Source organism: Polyodon spathula, chromosome 22 (genome assembly GCF_017654505.1).
Source record: "Polyodon spathula isolate WHYD16114869_AA chromosome 22, ASM1765450v1, whole genome shotgun sequence".
Classification (NCBI taxonomy): Eukaryota; Metazoa; Chordata; class Actinopteri; order Acipenseriformes; family Polyodontidae; genus Polyodon; species Polyodon spathula.
In genome coordinates, this window is record NC_054555.1 from 20,813,179 (window position 1) to 20,832,439 (window position 19,261).

The window sequence follows — 19,261 nt, forward strand, 5'->3', positions numbered from 1 at the left end:
ATATTATATGTTCTTTGATGTTTACATGTTCCTGTGTATTAATTGGTCTGTATACCTGTTCATCTGTTTATAATTGAACACCTGACTCTTTAAATACCCAGGTGTTTGTAACCTATTTAGCACAGCACTGAAGATGTTCAAACAACCGAAACGTTTGCACGTGCACTGAGCACTTTATTTGCATGCTTTGGTTTTGACCATTTCAGCCAAAGTCGCTGGAACGAGGGGTGCTTTGCATGGCTTGCATCATGTACAGGGGTTACAGTTTTATTCAATGGCTTTCAGCAGCCCCACTTTAAAAATTACATGAAGCTCACTCACTTGTCTGGAAGACGTAATGGCTATTAAAAATGTCACTTTCAATGAAACAGAGCGCAGGTCTGCTGACGCCATGAGCTCAAATGGGGGACCCATAAGGGCCCGCAGTACTAGTTCTAGATCCCACTTGGGGACCATACTTTTCATGGGAAGACACAGCCTCTGAGCCCCTTTAAGAAATTTCACTGCCGGGAAATGTGCCCCAGGGGACACAGAATCAATCTTGTCATGGCACATTGATATTGCTGCCAGGTATACCTTCAAAGTGGATGCTGATTTTCCTGCATCAAACAAGTGTGGTAGAAAGGTTAATATCATCTTAATAGGGCAGGTCACAGGATCGTGACCTTTGGCAAGGCACCAGTCTTGGAAAACTTTCCATTTTTATGAGTACTGGGCTCTAGTGCTCGGCACCCTAGCAGACTGTAGTGTTTCTACTACTGCATCTGGCAAACCTCATCTGAATAGACAGCTACGTTCAACGGCCAGACCCAGAGTTGGAGCTGGGCTGGGTTCAGGTGCCACAACAGCCCCTCCGCTTGGCTCATGAGGTCCTTGCGCAGTGGGAGCTGCTGATCCTGATCCGACAACATGTAGGAGAGGCGAGCAAACCAGGTGCGTCTCGGTCATCTGGGTGCGACCAGCAAAACCTGTGCTCTCTCCACCCCAATCCTCTCTAATGTCAAGGGTAGTAATAGTAGACTGCTCGACCAAAAGTATGGAGTGGCAATATAGGTGCATCCAAGAGGACAGCCTTATCACCATCAGCATGCGCACCGAACAGCACCGATATAATGTGCAGCAAGTGCACACCTGCACCGAATACCGTGCAGCACCGGGCACCCTGCACACCAAGTGCGCCGAGTACCGCATAGCACCGGCGCACTGCCTGTATCGGGTACTGCGAGTCAATAAACACTGTGTGCACCGTGGTACCGAAGTAGCACGGGTAGCGCATGTACTGCGGTATTTATAAAACACCGGAGGTAGCTATGCACGGTGCCTACCCTGACCGCGTGGTCACACATTGTTGGTGACCATCGTCGAATTGAAAGGGAACCGTAAATAATATTTATGAGAGACACGTCATTGATTTATTATTTATGTATTTATTATTCATGCAGGGAGTTAACCCAAGCAATGTAGCAGGGTGGTAAAACACACAGCTTCAAGCCAGCTTGAAATAAAGTTCGTAATGTTCTCGCATTGTTATTTAGAAATTACAGTTTTTGCGGAAATACAATTAAATGCGATTGCTTTACTCATATAAAGCTACTGTATAGCTATTTAAACCGCAAAAATCAAATGTCAATACACGTTTGTCTAATCACTGTTTAAGCGAAAGAAAGAAAATAAGCTTAAAAGTTTAATATTCTCAAACCATAGAACGCTGTGATCTAACTACCGCTATTTATCAAACAGGGGATGCAGACCCCACCTGCACCAGACAGCGCCACGCCTGTGGAATAAAGACGGAAATTGCTCGACAAAAAGAAACCCTTCATGAATATTTTTAAATTTATTGGATGACAACTTTGGTAAATGAACGTTTTCAAAAGAAACCATATTGAGAAAACTGCGCTACTGAGCATCATTTTAAAACACTGTTTAATTGTTTAGATAATAACAGTCAGGTAAAATTAAAGTAGTTCAGTCATAAGAAACCATAATGAGAGCTCATTAAAAAAAAAAAACACTATTTAGATTTAGAAACCTACAAATCACTGTATTTTTATTTGTTGTAAGACGTGCTGCTGTGGCATTTAGAATTGCGCCGCACGCCCTTACGCGCACAGAAGCGCTTCACTGTTTGACAAAACTTGTTGCACGTGCAAGAAATGAAGCCTTGAATCCTCAAAACCTGTTCATGAACTGTGCATTTCCTCAAAGTACATTTACCAATTTCATTATATCGCTTTACTCAAAGACCGAAGAAGCTGTCTCTCATTTTCTGTTTCTGTCTGTGCTTGTTTGATATTTTCTATTTCGCAATTTGACCAAAATAAGTTGCACAAAGACCGAAATAACCTTGAATTACGCATAATGTTATTTTTCTCGGCCACTGACCGAATCGTTACTGTAACAGTCATACAGAAGCAGCTATAAGAAAGTAAGAAATTAACGTTTTTTTTACATTACATATTGCTTAATTGTAGGCACTAGTTGTTAGTTGGGTTTTTTTTGTTTCTTTCTTTTTTGTCCCTGTGGATTGCAGCCGCTGTAGAAACATATAAAGAATGTATGGGAAAGGTCCATTAACATCACTGCTGTTTTTCTTAACTCGTAGTCTATTTATGTCTTTCTAATAACGGACCCTGTCTTAAATACAGACATTCTGAATATGAATGCATTGAAAGATTAATTGTAGAATACATTGATACATATTTAGCATTAAAAAGCAATACATGTAATTTCTTAATAGTCGTTCATTATTGTTTGTTCACCCTCCACACAAACCTGAGCACAGTATGGTATATATATATATATATATATATATATATATATATATATATATATATATATATATATATATATATATACTACTGCACTATGAATGATGCTCCAATCAGTTTGCCCGAACTCCTCCTGAGCCATCTTATAAACGCGAAGCCTCTAATAAGGTCAGTTGTAAAAGTTAGTCAATAATTACGCCATTTAACTAAGCTAAATTTGAATTTACGCATAGCTGGTGCATCCGCAACGAGGCGTATTAACAAGGTAGTACGTTGTGTCCCATTTTTAAATTAATGTTAACTGTTGAGTATTTTTATTGTCTGGGATGTGCATAATGATGTGCGGCATGTCACAACTCATCACACGTGTCAGTGGTTACCGCGGTGTTAATTGCCTAAAGGTGCAAATGAATTGCACTACAAAGTCACCTGGACTGCAGTGTTTGGTAGGTAACTGTTGGTTCAAGATGGAGCTAGTTCGGGAATGTGTTGTGATAGCGCTTTGTTGTGTAGCGTTTGTTGCACCGCAGGAAGGTAATATGAGGTTACTCGTGGTGTTAGCGTGGTTCATGCATTCTGTTAGTAGCACTGTTTGTAATTGTGGTTTGTTGACAGAATCGTTTTCCTGATATACAGAGGATGATGGCATCTTGTGCAACACTTAACAGTGCATGTTTAGCTATTTAAGAGTGGCAACCAAGGTGGTGTTATAGGTAGCTGTACAGCTATGGCTAAAAGCTTTGCATCTCCTAGGATTGAGACATTTAAAAACAAAAAAATAAGAACCTATGTAATATTGGAGAAGTGTACCAGGAGCCCTAATGGTAGTACAGTATTAAATGTTGGACTTTGAAATGTCACATTTTAATTTTGATTGGTTTAAGATATGACTTAACTACAGTGATATTTAATTTATTAAGTTAATGTAATGTTGTGCAGTAGGCTTTATTAATTTCTACAGGGTGCTTCAAGACTTTGCCATAGCTGTACATTCATAGTTACAAAATTAAACCTTGCATTACATGAAACCTAAAATAAAGCACCTTTGTTTTGAATGTGTTCCCTTACTGTAGCTGTGAGTGCAGCCTGTGGTGTGGACTCTGTGGCTGTGAGGGTGTTGCTGGATTACTTTCGACCGGCGTTACCGCTGGACCCGAGTGGCCTCCTGCTGGGAACTTGCCCTCCATCCAGCAGCAGCGCCGGTAATAACATGGTGGTGTTCCAGTACGGCCTGCTGGACTGCCGCTTTATGCGCATGGTAAGTGACTTTTAATGGCTTGTATGTTGGGTTCAAGCAAGAATTGTTTGAGCTCAAATTGCACTGTTACTATACATGCTTTTTAAAATATCTGCATTTGGTGTTTACTGCATGGTTGATACAATACTGGCTACTGTTGGAGCAGCTGTGATATCTAGCATGTCATTCTGGCTAGGATGTGCTACATGCATGACTAAGCAATAAGTATTGTAGTAGCAGCTCAAAGGTTAATGACTTCAGTGTTTTCAGTTTTGCCCAACTAAATGCATGTTTTTTGCTGACATGCAGTGTGTGCTGTGACGCCAGTTGTGTGAAGGTTAACTATGGAGGTTGGCCTTACCCTGAACTGCAGATCAAGTGTTTTTAAATCTGACTTCAATGTCTTGGCCAGGTTACTGCCAACATCACCAGTTACATGAATGTGCTGACCTACAAGCCCACCCAGAGTGGCTTCTACCAGTCTCCATTCAATCAGGCTGTTGTGTGCACCTATACCAAGTGAGCATTGAATGGTTATAACTCCTTGTAGTTCTTGGCTTTTTAATGGAGAGTAGTTGGAGTAAACCCAGTCTGTGTGGCACTGAATACAGTAATGTGTGCATGATCAAATTGACTTGGTGCTTTAGGATTTCTGGACCTGCTTCCTTACTGAAGGCAACTGTTGCCAGTAGGTTTTAATTTGACTTCATAAAGGCTCTTGCAGTGTTCTGCTAAATGCAAACTGTCTTGATGTGTTGCTGCATTAACGCTGTCTGTCTTCTCCAGACCTGCTGGCTGGACTCCTCCAGTGTATAACCCTGCACTCGGGGATGCCTCTGGGTTTGGGAAGCTGGAGTTTACCATGGGGATTATGAATGGTGAGTTTGCTGTCCTGCAATGCGCACTGTTTCTTGTTCTAGAAAGGTGTCCAGTGCAACACTAACCTGGCAGGAGGAGCAGCTGGTGGTACTCCTTGGGTCACATCCTTCAGTCAAATAGAAAATGTTTTGGCTAATTCCTCTGGTGCTGGTCAATGCTGCTCTGTCCTGGCTAGTGAGATGGGTTGGGTGGGTTGCTGTTCTCATGCTCCTGTCCTTTGTCTCAGATGATTTCTCAGCCTCACGCACCTCCAGTCTGTTCTTCCTGGGGTCGCCCATCAACATCGCAGCTGCAGTGAAGCAGCAATTCCACATGCCGCTGATGGTCTACATAGAAGCGTGTGTCGCTGCCAGCACTCCAGCGCTGAGCCCTTCAAGCCAGACCTACCCGCTCATCACCAACCGCGGGTAGATATTCATTGTGAGCCATATAGTAAAGGCTTAATGTTTAGCACTTGGGAGAACAATAGTTGTGCTTGGTTTTAGGAAGAGGTGTTGAATGGTTAGCTTTGAACATGGTAATCTCAGTTGAACTAAAGACTGGGAAGGCATGGTTCTTTTATATAGTTTTGTAATAGGATTACAGACCTTTAATTGGTACTTGTTGGACTACAAAATCCATCTTTAGGGCAGATGTCCATAATTACTGTTAACCAAGGTCTGTGAAGACAGATCAAAGTTGGTTCAAACTTTGTATAGTGCACATAACACCAAGGGCTGGAATGTGATTTCTACAGGAAGGTTGGCTGGCTTGCTCCTTTCTGGTGGTTTTCTGCAGTCCCCCAGTCCTGGCAAGTGTCTCCCCCTGTTCAGTGCTCTCTCTCTCTCTGCAGATGCTTTGTAGATGGCCAGGTTGGTAACTCCAGGTTCCTGCCCAGAGTCCAGACCTCTGAGATCCGTCTGGTTGTCCAGGCCTTCAGGTTTACACAACTGAATACAGATGTGAGTATTTGATGGGCTAAGCTGCATTATTTTAGAGGGCTCAGGGCAGCTACTTACCAAGACTCTCCCTGGTGTGTTGTCTTGGTGAGGATCTGATGCTGTACTTGTAATGCTGAAGTACATTTTGGAGGTTCTAGAGCAATAATCTGAAGCAAATGCTCGGTGGGAGATTTTATTTTAAATACATTATTTTCCCTAGGTCTATATCCATTGCCGGCTACTGGCCTGGGACCCTGCCCAGCTCAATGACCCCACCAAGAAAGCCTGTTCATTCAACCAGAGAACCAGGAGGTAAGGACTGGACTCTGCTGAGGTTGCTCTCTGAACAAGGAGTGCAGGGCTGTTGGGTCCTGTAACCCAGGACTTGTTTCTTAATCTCCAACTGGTTTTGTGGACTTTGCTGTGCTTTCTCGCTGTTCCCAGTAACTGGGGATAATGGGGTGGATGCCTGTCCCTAGGAAACCACTTGCACTATAGTGTCCTAAACAAATCCTGGCTATTGTGGAACCTTCTGAGCGTATAGGTCACTCCTGCATTTCTACGTGTCTGTGTAGCATGTGTAAATCATGAACCAACTTTATAGTACTGTTCTATCAAGTAGAAGTCTATTGCAATGTCTCTGGGTTCAGTGTCCTGCTCTTGTTCCAGCTGGGAGCTCCTGGATAACCCTGGTCGGAGCTCTGTGTGCAGCTGCTGTAATTCCAACTGCAATATGAGGAAGAGGAGGGACACAGGTACTAATTCTGCTGTTTATATACAGTATGCACTAGTGTCTTGTAGGATAACTTTAAATTGCATGGCAGCCAATAAGATGCTCAGTGGTACAGTTCCTCAGTATTTTATCAAATTCCCACTGAACCAGGGGCCACTTGCTCAGTGGCCCATTGGCAAGACAACTTTGCCTCTTGGGTTTTCATCCAGCACCCTCTTTACCTGTTGTAGTGACTGCATCATGAGGTACCATTGTTCCAAAGCAGCAGCAGGTCCAGTTTCTAACCAGGCTCCCTTTCTCCTGAGCAGCTGAGGGGCTGACACACACTGCAGTGCTGGGACCCCTGAGGATCCTTCCTGAGGAGCTGTCTACTGGAAGCTGGGAATTCCACCAGAGGAGCCCTGCTCAGTCACTGGAGGGTGAGTTCAGCCTGCAGACTCCAATCCAGTGTACACTTGGCTTGCATGGTATTGACTTTCATTTGTACACTACACGCTCCCTTGCAGTCATTTCCTTAACTTGCATTGTACAATTTCTGCCAAAGCATTCAAGGCCACAACACAACCATAATCTCTCCATTGGAAAATGGACTAAACTTGAGTATTCCTAGTAGTGGAACAAAGGAACTTTGCCCACCTCCTACCACCCATGCCAAGTGTCTCTTTAGGAACTGCAGGGAGTAACAGACCCTCCTATTGAAACTGCTCCTGGGCACTATAGAGAATGGCTGCACTGGGAGCCCTTCCTGTTCTTAAACCCTTCCTTGTCCCCCAGAGCCCCAGCAGGCTGTGGCCTGGCTGCCTGTCCTGGCTGCTCCACTTCTCCTGATGGCTCTCCTGGGAGCCCTGTCTCTGGGCTACTACATGTGTGTGTGGCATCATCCCAGACTCTGCTCCAAGTCCAGCAGGGAGCTCCTCATTCCTGCCCCCATTGATGGAATGCACACAGCAGTTGACACTGTTTCCAGCATGTTGGCACAGCAATTCTGATTTCTTGTATGTTGCAAAATAAAAATGGCTACAAAAAGAACCTCTCTGGTCTGAGTTGTGTAACTGAGTACAGGGCTTCTGTCATAGCAGTAACCTTTGTCAAGTGGAAGTGTTCCTTTCTACAAACTTCAATAAGGTTTGAAGCTAAACTTTTCAATTTTTGGGGTGGTCTTGGCTACTCCATTCCTCTACTGTCTTGCTATGCCACACAATGACGGTTTCATATTTGACTTGAGCGTCCGCCTCGTTTAAGTATGCAAGTTATTTGGAGATCTGTCATGATCTCTATTTAGTTAGGACTTGCTTGACTTTCATGCCAAATGGAAGCAAACACTTGCTGTTGCTGAAATTCCTGGTCTGAAAGAAGACTGTTCCATCACTTCTGATTGAGTGTTTAATCAGGACTGTGGAATGGCTGTTAACTGGCCAATCCACTGTCCCTGGTGCCTTGATTTTTAAATGTGTGGTTTTTGGGCACTCTAATGATGTCAAAGTATTTGTTTCATTTGAAATGTTAGTGTGCATAACATTATGGCACAATTTAGAGGACTGCTTGAACATTACCTGCTACTTGGCAAAACTTTCAATTTAGTTTTGTTCTGTGCATGTAGAAATGTTGCTGAACCTGTTTCAAATTGCTACCTTGCAATTTCCATCTCCACTTGCTAGTTAATGTTTTAAAAAGTTCCTTTTCATTTGACCCCTTGCATGCAAATTATCCTTCTGCTTGTCTACACCTTCTAATTAATCTTGCAACTGAGTGAATGCATGTAACTAACAGACATTACTATTGTCAAATGTCTGCAGGGGATTTAGCTACAACTATAAAAAAAAAAACCTGAACTGTATCCAATATTTCAGTAGAATTGTTCTCAAACAGTAGAAATTACAAATTGGGAGAAAAACAAGCTTCAAAGTGGAAGAAAAAATAATGGCTTTAAAATTGCTCAAAACAAATATCCTAGGACCAAGGGTTCTGTGTGAAAACCCCAATCATTGTTCAAAGCTCAAACTCCTGTCACGTGAGTCACTGAACCTCAGGCTACAAGATTAGACATTACCAAGCAAAGGTGGCTGAAAACATCTATGTGAGTCTGTTGGCAAACCGGGAGCTGTGCTATTGAGCCTGAATAAACACTCCTCTGTGATCACACTCCACATTCCCTGTTTATTGAACTAATTTACCCAGGTTTTTTTCTGTTTTCCACCTGGGGAGGGGAGTTAATAGAATTTGAGAAGTCCTCGAAATGGATAAATATTTGAAAATGAACAGGGTTGATTTCCAAGACTCAATTTCTCTAATCTAATTCTTTGAGAATCCCAGAGTTTTGGGAGATCCCTACATGGTGCAGGATGCTCCTTCGTGGATGGATCCCTATATATTAAAATTGGGGCTTGAGCTGAACTAGAAGGGTTGCAGGCAGAATGGTTTCTTCAGTAGAAATGATGGATTAATTATTAAAATTGCAAAGATGTTAAGTTTCAACCTCTTCACAAGCTGACAGATTTTTGCTTCCAGGTATTTTCAAGGGTTGGTTCAAATCAGATCAGAGTGGACACATTCTTTGAACAACTTCAGTATGTTCAGCTTCATCAAATGTAATTAGTATTAGAATTGAACAGAATAGAACAATATTATATTGTTTATATATATATATTCAGTGGGAAAATTGCACAAATGGGCCTACACTATACAGCATTTGATACAGAAGAAAAAAATAAGAATGTGGCAATGGAAACGTTAATTTCTGCAATACATCCTACTGCAGTTCCGTTAAAGGGGAAACAACTCCTCCCTCGCGAGGAGGTCTGCCGCCCGATTGTCGGTGCCCAGGACATGCATCACCTGAAGGGACAGCAGGTTCTGTTGGGCCCAAATCAGAAGCCTGAAGGCAAGGTGATGTAACCCCGGGGACCAAATGCCACCCTGGTGGTTGACATATGCCACCACTGATGTATTGTCCATGCAAATCAACACATGCTTGTTCCGCACTATGGGCAGGAAGTGCTGGAGGGCAAGGAACACTGCCTGCAGCTCCAGCATATTGATAGTCAGGGACGTCCAATTGCCCGACCAGGGTCCGCTGACGACTCTGCCTTCGCAAACCGCACCCCAACCTGAGTTGGAGGCGTCCATCATCACCACCCAGCGCATCGGAGGTGCAAGCACGCCAGTAGTGCAGCTGTTGTGCCATGAACGGAGTCTGTGGCTGCAAGCCTTCAGGAGCCCTGCTGGGGCGACGGAGGCGGGGCTGGCTGAGACGGTTGCCTAAGGCAAGTGACCTGGATCCGCCTTCTAGGGTACTGCTGTGCGTGCCGACCACGGCCGCGCCCTGCACTGTGGGGGAGTGTCCTGTCCCTCACCTGATGTGAGGCCTGTAGGCGACGCCTAAGGTCACCCAGCGGGGCTGTGGGAACTGGCACCATGCTGGTGACTCTCCGCATTGGGGGTGTGTGCCAGCGGCTCGACCTATCCCGATCTGGAGCGGGGCAGGGAGCAACGCGGTTGCCTGCCTAAACGATTTGCATTCTCAAAGAGATCGCTGCAGGATCTCCTGCACCGCTGGACCAAAAGTGTGGCCTAGCGATATAGGTGCGTGCAAAAGTGCAGCCTTATCAGCATCAGGCACCCGAACCTGCAACAGCCACAGTGGTCTGCGCGCAACCACTAGGCCTGCCAGGCTCCGGTCCAGGGCCTGCCCCTGTAGGCCGGAGATCGGGAGCAACGTATGCGATAATAATCGCAACTCAGTGGCCACCGGCTCAGGGAGCAGGGTGTCACGCAAGAGCCCATCCATGTATACAACCAGCATACTGGATGTATTAGCCAAGCAGGTACTCTGGGCCCCAGCCACGTAAGCCCTACAGACATGTGTCTCCGTAATCCTGCATTGCAGGTTTGGGCACATAGGGTGGCAGACCTCCCACCAGTGCAGCCTTCACCAAGGTTGCGATGGTGGAGTCTACAGGGGAAAACACCGCCAGGCCCAGCTTCTCTGTCCCCTCCAGCAAGGCTAGTTGAGAACTGTGTCTCAACTGCGCAGGCCCTGTGGCTGGGAGAGGAGTGTGCCTCCTCCATAAAATCAGGGAAAGAGGGGAAGGGTTGGGGCCGAGGAGCACGTCATGCAGCCGAAAGACGAATCGACGGGGCTCTGCCTCTGTTGTCCAGGGGACCTGCAGTGATTGAGGAGACCTCAGAACTAGGAACCGTGCCCGTTTTGGAACTCAGGTTTCACCTCGACCTCCATCTCCGATGGAAAAGTGGACTCCCTCCACGAGGCAGCAATGAAGAGCGTGTCCTCGTCAGAACAAAGTGCTCGGTCGTCCCGCTCTCCCTGTTCTCCCACGGGGAGGTCAGGGGTCGGTACAGCGACTCTGGTTGGCACTGGGGGAGAGGGCAGAGCAACACGGGGGCCACGGCCAGAACCAGTGGGGCCTGTTGCTTCTCCGAAACCTCCATGATATGGGTGATTTGAGCTTTCATGCCCATAATATACCGCGCCTGCTGTGACTTCTTTACCCGTCTCACCAAAGGCAAAGAGAAGTGGCTGCGGGTGGACACAGATGCTTGCACACAAGGGATCCCCCCCCAGAGTGTCGGGTGGCGTGGCTGGGAAGGACCCACTGTGGGGGACAAAGAACGCCCCTGTGCGACCCTCCAGGCGGTTGGCTAGCACTCGGGGCTGACCTACTGGATAAATGATGAACATAGAAAATTCAGACCTGCTTGAGTCTGCTACTTCCTTGGATAAATTCATTCATAAAGCTTTCCATTAAAGTAGACATCACAGGAAATGAGATGTTGCATTTTGCCATAACAACCCTGCAGAACAGGTAGGTCCAAAGCTGGTTCCACTCAGAAAAAGAAAAAAAAATGAAAAGGAGGTGTGGTTGGGCACTAAGCACCGTGCACACATGGAGTGCCTGTCCTCCTGTGGGATGTTAGTCCCACAGGCCTCACAGGCATGAAATCCAGCCCTGCCCGTTATAGCTGGGTATAGGTACCACTGCACTGCGCGCAACGTGTACCGTGCACCACATGCTGTGAGTATCGTGCAACTCTAGATACTATGCCCACTGTGTGCACCCAAGCACTGCGCCGTGCATACTGTGTGCACGAGGCACCGTGTGCAGTGCAGCAACAAGTATAATGCGCATCACGTGCACCGAGTCCCGTTCTCACTAAGCAAGGGGCAACGGGTGCTGTGCGCAATGTGCGTACTTAACAGCACCGGTATAATGTGCACCGAATGCACAGAGAGCAACGGGCACCGCATGCACACCTGCACCGAGTACCGTGCAGAACCAGGCACCGTGCACACCGAGTACCGCGTAGCACTGGTGCACTGCCTGCCTGCACTGACAGGGCCGAAGCCGCGGCGGGTGATTGACTTTGTTCACAACACAGCAAACACAATACAATAATACAAAAATGGTATACAGTGATAATACAGCAGTACAAATAGGGGAGAGCACACACGTGGTGAAAGGCCACTGCAGCCTGCGTATATACCTCAACAACGGGGCAAGCCTCGGTGAGGAGTACACTGCTGGTCCGGCTGTAAGCAGCCGCCCTGCAGCTAATCCTCTGCGCAGGTGGCTGGTGGGCTAGCTCGACACTGGGGACAAGGCAAGCTGAACCCCAGTGAAAAACACACACACAGTCTTAATAATACTGCTTACTACTGGCAGTCGACTAAAAGACGACAGACAGAAGAGAAGCGGCCTGACACGCATAGCGAGCAGGTGCTGAATATAGTAAGTAGTAGAAAAAAAGGCTACGAATTAAGAGCTACTGATTCCGGAAAAAGCGGCGAAGCCAGCTTTCAGCACAAAGTGCAGGGGAACTAGCAGCAACTCAACGCAGCGCTTTCTAAGCAATAACAAAACGGCTCAATGCAGCACAGAAGTCTTACCGTACATTCTTGAGAAGCTAAAAGACAATGAGGCTTCCCTGCGTGACGGTTATGTACCCTCGGTAGGCGGGACCGAGGACGTCACCAAAGGGAAGGGGGACTATCGGCACCTTTGATAGAAAAAGCTCAGTGACACCTACCGTCCCATGACGATATTGTTGGTGACCATCGTCGAATTGAAAGGGAACCGTAAATAATATTTATGAGAGACACGTCATTGATTTATTATTTATGTATTTATTATTCATGCAGGGAGTTAACCCAAGCAATGTAGCAGGGTGGTAAAACACACAGCTTCAAGCGAGCTTGAAATAAAGTTCATAATGTTCTCGCATTGTTATTTAGAAATTACAGTTTTTGCGGAAATACAATTAAATGTGATTGCTTTATTCATATAAAGCTACTGTATAGCTATTTAAACCGCAAAATCAAATGTCAATACACGTTTGTCTAATCGGTGTTTTTTAAGCGAAAGAAAGAAAGAAAGAAAGAAAGAAAGAAAGAAAGAAAGAAAGAAGGAAAGATTTAAACGTTTAATATTCTCAAACTAGAACGCGGGAATCGAACTACCGCTATTTAGAAAACGGGATGCAGACCCCACCTGCACCAGACATAATGTTATTTTGTCGGCCATTGACCGAATCGTTAGTATAACGGTCATACAGAAGCAGCTATGAGAAAGTAAGAAATGGACGTTTTCTTTACATTAAATATATTGCTTAATTATAGGCACTAGTTTTTTTGTTTGTTTGTTTTTTAACATCATTTAGTCCCTTGTCCCTGTGGATTGCAGCCGCTGTAGAAACATATAAAGAATGTATGGGAAAGGTCCATTAACATCACTGCTGTTTTTCTTAACTCGTGGTCTATTTATGTCTTTCTAATACTGGACCCTGTCTTAAATACAGACATTCTGAATAGGAATACATTGAAAGATTAATGGTAGCTCATACCTAGAATGCATTGATAAATATTTAGCATTAAAAAGCAATACATGTGATAGCCGTTCATTATTTTTTCTATCACCCTCCACGCAAACCTGAGCGCAGTGTGATATACTACTGCACTATGAATGATGCTCCACTCAGTCTGCCCGGACTGCACCTGAACCATCTTATAAACGCGAAGCCTCTAATAACGTCAGTTGTAAAAGTTAGTCAATAATTACGCCATTTAACTAAGCTAAATTTGAATTTACGCGTAGCTGGTGCATCTGCAACGTGGTCTAATGTGGTGTATTAACAAGGTAGTACGTTTTGTCCATTTTTAAAATAATGTTAACTGTTGAGTATTTTTATTGTCTGGGATGTGCATGATAATGTGCGGCATGTCACAACTCATCACACGTGTGTCAGTGGTTACCGCGGTGTTAATTGCCTCAAGGTGCAAATGAATTGCACTACAAAGTCACCTGGACTGCAGTGTTTGGTAGGTAATTGTTGGTTCAAGATGGAGCTAGTTCGGGAATGTGTTGTGATAGCGCTTTGCTGTGTAGCGTTTGTTGCACCGCAGGAAGGTAATATGAGGTTACTCGTGGTGTCGGTCTGGTTCATGCATTCTGTTAGTAGCGCTGTCTGTAAATGTAATTCTGGTTTGTTGACAGAATCATTTTACTGATATCCAAACGATGATGGCATCTTGTGCAACACTTAACAGTGCATGGTTACCGCTCTTAAATAGCTAAACAAGGTGGTGTTATAGGTATTTGTACAGCTATGGTTAAAAGCTTTGCATCTCCTAGGATTGAGACATTTTAAAAAACAGAAATTATTCTACCTAATATTGGAAAAGTCTACCAGGAGCCCTAATGGCAGTACAGTAGTAAATGTTGGATTTTGAGATGTCACATTTAATTTTGATTGACTTAAGATATGATTAACTACATAGTGATAATTTTTTACATTAACTTTATTAATGTGTTCAACAAGCTTCATTTCTCTATAGGGTGCTTTATAACTTTGCTGTAGATGTACATTCATAGTTAAAAAAATAAACCTTGTATTATATAAAATCTAAAATGAAATGCAATGATGCTTTGTTTTGAATGTGTTCCCCTGCTGTAGCTGTGAGTACAGCCTGTGGTGTGGACTCTGTGGCTGTGAGGGTGTTGCTGGATTACTTTCGACCAGCGTTACCTCTGGACCCGAGTGGCCTCCTGCTGGGAACTTGCCCTCCATCCAGCAGCAGTGCCGGTAATAACATGGTGGTGTTCCAGTACGGCCTGCTGGACTGCCGCTTTATGCGCATGGTAAGTGGCTTTTTATAGCTTGTTTGGTTCAAGCAAGAATTGTTTGAGCTCAAATTGCACTGTGTTAACCTGTACATGCTTTTTAAACTGCATTTGGTGTTTACTGTATGGTTGATACAATATTGGCTACTGTTGGAACAGTGATATCTAGCATGTCATTCTGGCTAGGATGTGTTACATGCATGATTAAGCAATAAGTGTTGTAGTAGCAGCTCACATTAATGATGTCAGTATTTTCAGTTTTACAACTAAATGCATGCTTTTTGCTGACATGCAGTGTGTGTTGTGATGCCAGTTTTGTGAAGGCTAACTATGGAGGTGGGCCTTACCCTGAACTGCAGATCAAGTGTTTTTAAATCTGACTTCAATGTCTTGGCCAGGTTACTGCCAACATCACCAGTTACATGAATGTGCTGACCTACAAGCCCACCCAGAGTGGCTTCTACCAGTCTCCATTCAATCAGGCTGTTGTATGCACCTATACCAAGTGAGTGTTGAATGGCTATAACTCTTTGTAGTTATTGCCTTTTTAATGGAGAGCAGTTGGAGTATACCCAGTCTGGCACTGAATATAGTAATCTGTGCATGATGAAATTGATTTTTACTTCATGAGTTTTTGGCCCTGCTTCCTTATTGTGAAGGCAACTATTGCCAATGGGTTGGTTTTTCTTTTTTTATGAAGGCTCTTCTCACTGTTCTGCTAAATACAAACTTTGTTGCTGATCTAACTAAAGCTTTCTACCTGTGTTCTCCAGACCTGCTGGCTGGACTCCTCCAGTATATAACCCTGCACTTGGGGATGCCTCTGGATTTGGGAAGCTGGAGTTTACCATGGGGATTATGAATGGTGAGTTTGCTGTCCTGCAATGCGCACTGTTTCTTGTTCTAGAAAGGTGTCCAGTGCAACACTAACCTGGCAGGAGGAGCAGCTGGTGGTACTCCTTGGGTCACATCCTTCAGTCAAATAGAAAATGTTTTGGCTAATTCCTCTGGTGCTGGTCAATGCTGCTCTGTCCTGGCTAGTGAGATGGGTTGGGTGGGTTGCTGTTCTCATGCTCCTGTCCTTTGTCTCAGATGACTTCTCAGCCTCACGCACCTCCAGTCTGTTCTTCCTGGGGTCGCCCATCAACATCGCGGCTGCAGTGAAGCAGCAATTCCACATGGCGCTGATGGTCTACATAGAAGCGTGTGTCGCTGCCAGCACTCCAGCGCTGAGCCCTTTAAGCCAGACCTACCCGCTCATCACCAACCGCGGGTAGATATTCATTGTGAGCCATATAGTAAAGGCTTAATGTTTAGCACTTGGGAGAACAATAGTTGTGCTTGGTTTTAGGAAGAGGTGTTGAATGGTTAGCTTTGAACATGGTAATCTCAGTTGAACTAAAGACTGGGAAGGCATGGTTCTTTTATATAGCTCTGTAATAGGATTACAGACCCTTAATTGGTACTTGTTGGACTACAAAATCCTTCTTTAGGGCAGATGTCCATAATTACTGTTAACCAAGGTCTGTGAAGACAGATCAAAGTTGGTTCAAACTTTGTATAGTGCACATAACACCAAGGGCTGGAATGTGACTTCTACAGGAAGGCTGGCTGGCTTGCTCCTCTCTGGTGGTTTTCTGCAGTCCCCCAGTCCTGGCAAGTGTCTCCCCCGGCTCTGTGCTCTCTCTCTCTGCACATGCTTTGTAGATAGACAGGCTGGTAACTCCAGGTTCCTGCCCAGAGTCCAGACCTCTGAGATCCGTCTGGTTGTCCAGGCCTTCAGGTTTACACAACTGAATACAGATGTGAGTATTTGATGGGCTAAGCTGCATTATTTTAGAGGGCTCAGGGCAGCTACTTACCAAGACTCTCCCTGGTGTGTTGTCTTGGTGAGGATCTGATGCTGTCCTTGTAATGCTGAAGTACATTTTGGAGGTTCTAGAGCAATAATCTGAAGCAAATGCTCGGTGGGAGATTTTATTTTAAATACATTATTTTCCCTAGGTCTATATCCATTGCCGGCTACTGGCCTGGGACCCTGCCCAGCTCAATGACCCCACCAAGAAAGCCTGTTCATTCAACCAGAGAACCAGGAGGTAAGGACTGGACCCTGCTGAGGTTGCTCTCTGAACAAGGAGTGCAGGGCTGTTGGGTCCAGTGACCCAGGGCTTGTTTCTTAATCTGCACAATTAGTTCTGTGCCTCCTGACAGTTGTGTGGAACTTGCAGTGCTTTCTGACTGTTCTCACTAACTGGGATAATGAGGTGGATTCATGTCCCTAGGCAACCTCTAGCACTATAGTGGAACCTTCTGTGCATAGGTCACTCCTGCTTTTTTAACATGTAAGTGTAGTGTGTGTAAATCATGGGGACCAACTTCATAGTACTGTTCTATCAAGTAGAAGTCTATTGCAATGTCCCTAGGTTCAGTGTCCTGCTCTTGTGTTCCAGCTGGGAGCTCCTGGATAACCCTGGTCTGAGCTCTGTGTGCAGCTGCTGCAATTCCAACTGCAATATAAGGAGGAGGAGGGACACGGGTACAAATTTCACTCTTTCTATATACACTATGCACTGGTGTTGTAGAAAGTTCCTCAAGTTTGAGTGACTTTTAAAATTGGATGCCAGCCACGAAATGCTCAGTGGTACAGTTCCCCAGTATTTATCAAAGAACTGCTCCCCCTCAGCCAGAGGCCACTTGTGCTCTTGCTGGTACATTGCTCTATGGCCTGTTTCCAAGACAACTTTGCCCCTTTTTGGGTCATCCAGCACCCTCTCTGCCTGCCCCTGTTGTGACTGGTACTGCATGATGCATTGCTATAAAGCAGGAGGTCCAGTTTCTAACCAGGCTCCCTTTCTCCTGAGCAGCTGAAGAGGGGCTGACGCACACTGCAGTGCTGGGACCCCTGAGGATCCTTCCTGAGGAGCTGTCTGCTGGAAGCTGGGAATTCCACCAGAAGAGCCCTGCTCTGTCACTGGAGGGTAAGTTCAGCCTGCAGACTCCAATCCAGTGTACACTTGGCTTGCATGGTATTGACTTTCATTTGCACACTAAACGCTCCCTTGCAGTCATGTTGCCTTAACTTGCATTGTACAATTTCTGCTGAAGCATTCAAGGCCACAGCACAACAATATCTCCACTGGGAACTGATTAAACTTGAATATTTGTAGTAGTGGAACAAAGGGGCTTTGCCCACCTCTACCACCCATGCCAAAGTGTGGCTCCCTGCAATGTAATAGACTCTCCTATTGAAACTGCTCCTGGGCACTGTGTAGAGACTGGCTGCATTAGGAGCCCTTCCTGTTCTTAAACCCTTCCTCCTCCTTCCCCCAGAACCCCAGCAGGCTGTAGCCTGGCTGCCTGTCCTGGCTGCTCCCCTTCTCCTGATGGCTCTCCTGGGAGCCCTGTCTCTGGGCTACTACATGTGCGTGTGGCATCATCCCAGACTCTGCTCCAAGTCCAGCAGGGAGCTCCTCATTCCTGCCTCCACTGATGGAATTCACACAGTCGGCACAGTTTCAAGCATCTTGTCAGCACAGCAGTAATTCTGATTTCTTCTTGTATGTTGCAAAATAAAAATGGCTACAGAAAGAACCTCGTGATTTGTGTAACTGAATACAGGGCTTCTGTCATAGCAATCGCCTTTTGACAAGTGGAAGTGTTCCTTTCTACAAAACTTAAGGCAGGACTGAATGAAATGTGGTTTGTTGTGGGGCTCTTTGGCTGCTCCACGCAATGTCAAATTCAGTCTTGGCTGATTTATATTTAACTTTTAGTGTCCACTTAAAGTTTTTCTGTCAAATAACTTGCATTGCCTTTTGGAGATTTGTCATGATCTCTATTTAGTTAAGACTTGCCTTTGGGTTGCTGGACTTCATGCCAAACGGAAGCAAGCGCTCACTGTTGCTGAAATTCATTGTTCTGAAAGATGGTTGTTCCATCACTTCTCATTGAGTGTTTAATCTGGACTGTGGAATGGTAACTGACCAACCAGTTGTCCCTGGTGCTTTTTTTTTGTTTTTTTTGTTTTTTGGGCACTAATGGTGTCAGTACTTGTGTTTTCATTTGAAAAATGTTGGTGCTTTTAACTAATTCTGTGGCAGAGTAATCTTGAACAATTGGTAAAACTTTCAATTTTAGTTTTGTAGTTGTGTGCAGGTAGAAGTATTGCTGAACTGGTTTCAAATTGCTATGTGGTGCAATTTCCAACTACTTCCTAGTTAATGTTTCAAAAAGCAAATTCCTTCTCATTTGACCCCCTGCATATGAATGATCCTTCTCCTCATCAATCTTTAGCATTTATTTTTTTACCCTCTTCTGGGCTCTTCTCAAAGGGGAGAAATTACAAAATTTTTTTGGGGACAAAAACTTCAGTCGAAGAGAAATAATTTGAAACAAATATTCTAGGACCAAGGGTTCTGTGTGAAAACCCCAAGCATTGTCTGAAGCGCAAACGCCTGTCATGCAAGTCGCTGAACATTGGGCTGCAAGACTACTGACCTTACCAAGCAAAGTTGGTTGAAAACATTAGTCTGTTGGTGCAATTCAATTGAACCTGGAGCTGTGCTACTGAGCCTGAATAAACACTC

General features: G+C 45.0%; 1 protein-coding gene and 1 pseudogene across 1 annotated transcript; both read left to right on the forward strand.

The window, feature by feature from the left end:
* The first annotated feature begins 3,238 nt into the window (after positions 1–3,238).
* Positions 3,239–7,474, forward strand: LOC121296939 (annotated as a pseudogene).
* Positions 7,475–13,894: 6,420 nt separating this feature from the next.
* Positions 13,895–18,217, forward strand: LOC121297032 (zona pellucida sperm-binding protein 3-like). The gene is made up of 10 exons (XM_041223045.1): positions 13,895–13,961; positions 14,509–14,693; positions 15,074–15,180; positions 15,449–15,540; positions 15,768–15,948; positions 16,372–16,480; positions 16,680–16,771; positions 17,126–17,211; positions 17,540–17,653; positions 18,006–18,217. The coding sequence occupies exons 1-10, from the start codon at positions 13,895–13,897 to the stop codon at positions 18,215–18,217; spliced, it is 1,245 nt and encodes a 414-aa protein (XP_041078979.1).
* Positions 18,218–19,261: the final 1,044 nt, after the last annotated feature.